The 2,890-nt window shown below is 67.9% G+C and overlaps 1 protein-coding gene across 1 annotated transcript in view; it reads left to right on the plus strand.

The window, feature by feature from the left end:
- Nucleotides 1-2,890, plus strand: part of Muc5b (mucin 5B, oligomeric mucus/gel-forming) — a 43,950-nt gene that overhangs the window by 28,619 nt on the left and 12,441 nt on the right. Inside the window, exons 33-36 of the mRNA XM_013033358.1 lie at nucleotides 63-106; nucleotides 184-378; nucleotides 458-2,051; nucleotides 2,165-2,857. Of these exons, the coding sequence (XP_012888812.1) occupies nucleotides 63-106; nucleotides 184-378; nucleotides 458-2,051; nucleotides 2,165-2,857 (2,526 nt within the window). The remainder of the gene's footprint in view (nucleotides 1-62; nucleotides 107-183; nucleotides 379-457; nucleotides 2,052-2,164; nucleotides 2,858-2,890) is intronic.

A 2,890-nucleotide genomic window follows, 5' to 3' on the forward strand; every position in this document is an offset into this window, starting at 1 on the left:
GGGGGGCGGGATGGGGAGATGGGGCCTGCCTTCCAGGACCTCATCGCTCCCCCCCCCCACAGCCGCTGCACCACTGCGGGCCTCCAGTGTGCTTACAGCCTCTCAGGTGAGGAGTGTTCCCGGGTGAGGGCTGGGGTGGGGCTGGGGGCTCAGGTGAGTGAGCGGATGCCCACCGCCCCCCAGCCTGTCACTGCACCTATGAGAACCGCACCTACGGCTACGGGGACACCATCTACAACACCACAGACGGCCTGGGTGCCTGCCTGGCGGCCACCTGCGGGGAAAACGGAACAATCATCCGGAGGACCTCAGTGTGTGCTCTAAGTCCGTCCACCACGCCTTTCACCTTTACCACCACCTCAGCCCCTCCCTCCACGGGTGAGTGCACCGGAAGCCGGTCCCCGGCCTCGGCCAGGCCAGGGGAGGCTGAGTGGACCCTCTCCTGCCTCCCACGCAGGCTCAGCTCCTACTCCATCCACCATGTGTGTTCGCAAGGTGTGCCGCTGGTCCGCCTGGCTGGACGGGAGCCACCCAGAGCCCAGCATGGCGGGCGGGGACTTCGAAACGTTCCTGAACCTGAGGCAAAGCGGACACCCGGTGTGCCAGGCCCCTGCCGACATCCAGTGCCGCGCGGTGCAGTTCCCCGACACGCCCCTGCAGGAGCTGGGTCAGAAGGTGACCTGCGACCCGGCCCAGGGACTGCTGTGCCTCAACAGAGAGCAGAGCCCCCCGCTCTGCCACGATTACGAGCTGCGGGTCCTGTGCTGCGAGCTCACGCCGTGTGGCGCCTCCCCCTCTCCATCTGGGGCCACCACGGAGACCTCCCTGTCCACCCGCACCACAGGCACCACCACGCCCGCCTCCCTGCCCGGCCCCGCCCCGACCACAGCCACCCCGGGGACCTCGCTCAGCTCCCGGCCCACGCCGGCACCTGGCACCCCGACTGTGGTACCCACCCACCCGGGCGGCAGCACCGTGACCTCGGGCTCCACCACCTGCCAGCCCCACTGTCAGTGGACGGGGTGGTTTGACACGGATTACCCCAAATCCGAGCTCGCCGGGGGAGACACTGAGACGTTCGACAGGATCCGGGCCACGGGGGCCGAGCTCTGTGAGCAGCCGCAGGACATCCAGTGCCAGGCCCAGAACTTCCCCGGCTGGAGCCTGGACAGGCTGGGTCAGCGGGTGCACTGTGACGTCCGCTCCGGCCTGGTGTGCCGCAACCAGGAGCAGGAGGGCCCCTTCCCCATGTGCTACAACTACATGATCCGCGTGCTGTGCTGCAGCCGCAGCCACTGCCAGGCGCCCGCCACCACCACACCGCCAGCCACGGCCGCCTGGACCCCCTCCCCAAGGCCACAGCCCACCAGCAGCCCGGTGGTGACTGGGACCTCCCTAGCCAGTACCACGGGGACAGCCAGCATCTCACCGAATTCTCCCAGACACACACAGGTCACAGCCACCACAGAACAAGCCACAACTTCTCAAGGGTCCACGAAAACCCCCAGCTCAGGAGGGGCCATGTCGACGCCTCCCACATCCACACCGGCCAAGGCCACACCCACCACCACAGCAGCATCCACGGCTGGCTCTCCCACAGGACTCACAGGCACGGCTAGCACCATCTCCACAGAGACTCTGGCCACGAGCCCGCCACGGACCACCTACATGAGCCAGCTGTCCACTTCCCAAGCAGAAACCGACAGACCGAGGACGCACAGGCCGCCTGGCACCACGGCGGGGGTCACCGCCAGCCGAGGTCCGACCCCCTGCCCGCCCAGGTGCAACTGGACGGAATGGTTTGATGTGGACTTCCCGACCTCAGGAGTGGAGCGTGGGGACATGGAGACCTACGAAAACATCCGGGCTGCGGGCGGCAAGCTGTGCGAAGCACCGGAGAAGATAGAATGCCGGGCAGAGAACTACCCCGCGGTGAGCGTCGACAGCATCGGGCAGGTGCTGACCTGCAGCCTGAAGGAGGGGCTGATCTGCAGGAACAAGGACCAGACCGGGGAGTTCCACATGTGCTTCAACTACAATGTGCGGGTGCTGTGCTGTGATGATTACAGCCACTGCCCGAGCGCGGCCCCGCCCACCCCCCCCACCCCTCCCCCACCGCCTCCGCCCCCACCCGCACCGCCCCTACCCGCACCGCCGCCACCAGCCCCGCCGCCACCACGGGAACAGAGCCCACAGCCTGCAGGCCTAAGTGCGCCTGGACCGACTGGCTGGACTCAGACCAGCCCAAGCCAGGACGCTTTGGGGGCGACATCGAAACCTACTACCGTATCATGAACTCGGGGGTGCAGCTGTGCACGAAACCCACGGCCATCCAGTGTGAGGCAGTCCTCTTCCCCAACACGTCCCTCCAGCAGCTCGGCCAGGTGGTGCTCTGCAACGTGGACTATGGGCTCATCTGCCGGAACAGCAAGCAGCCCTCAGGCCAGACGTGCCTGAACTACCACATCCGCGTGCTCTGCTGCGAAGAGGGGGGGCCCTGCAGCACCGCCTCCCCGCAGCCAGCGTCCCCCAGCACGGTGCCCACGGCCACGGCCACAGCCACAGCCCGCGGGCCCTCGACTCCGGGCCTAACCCCCACAAGCCCCTTCCACCCCGGGACTTCTCCGAGGACCTCCCAGGGGCTGCCCAGTGCCACGACCCTCCCAGCCTCCACCGCCAGCCACCCCCACACTTCAGGGACTCCGCGCAGCATCCCCCCTACGGCGGGCCAGCGCACCTCCCACACCCTGCCCACCCAAGGGTCCTCCGCCAGCAGCCCCACGTCTCAGGCCAGGCTCCCTTCCAGCCCCCTGACCACAGCCATGGGATCAACCACCACCCTCTCCTCCACACCAGGGTCCACTCACATACCCCCAGGGCTGACCACCAC

This window comes from Dipodomys ordii, unplaced genomic scaffold, assembly GCF_000151885.1.
Source record: "Dipodomys ordii isolate 6190 unplaced genomic scaffold, Dord_2.0 Scaffold166, whole genome shotgun sequence".
NCBI lineage: Eukaryota > Metazoa > Chordata > Mammalia > Rodentia > Heteromyidae > Dipodomys > Dipodomys ordii.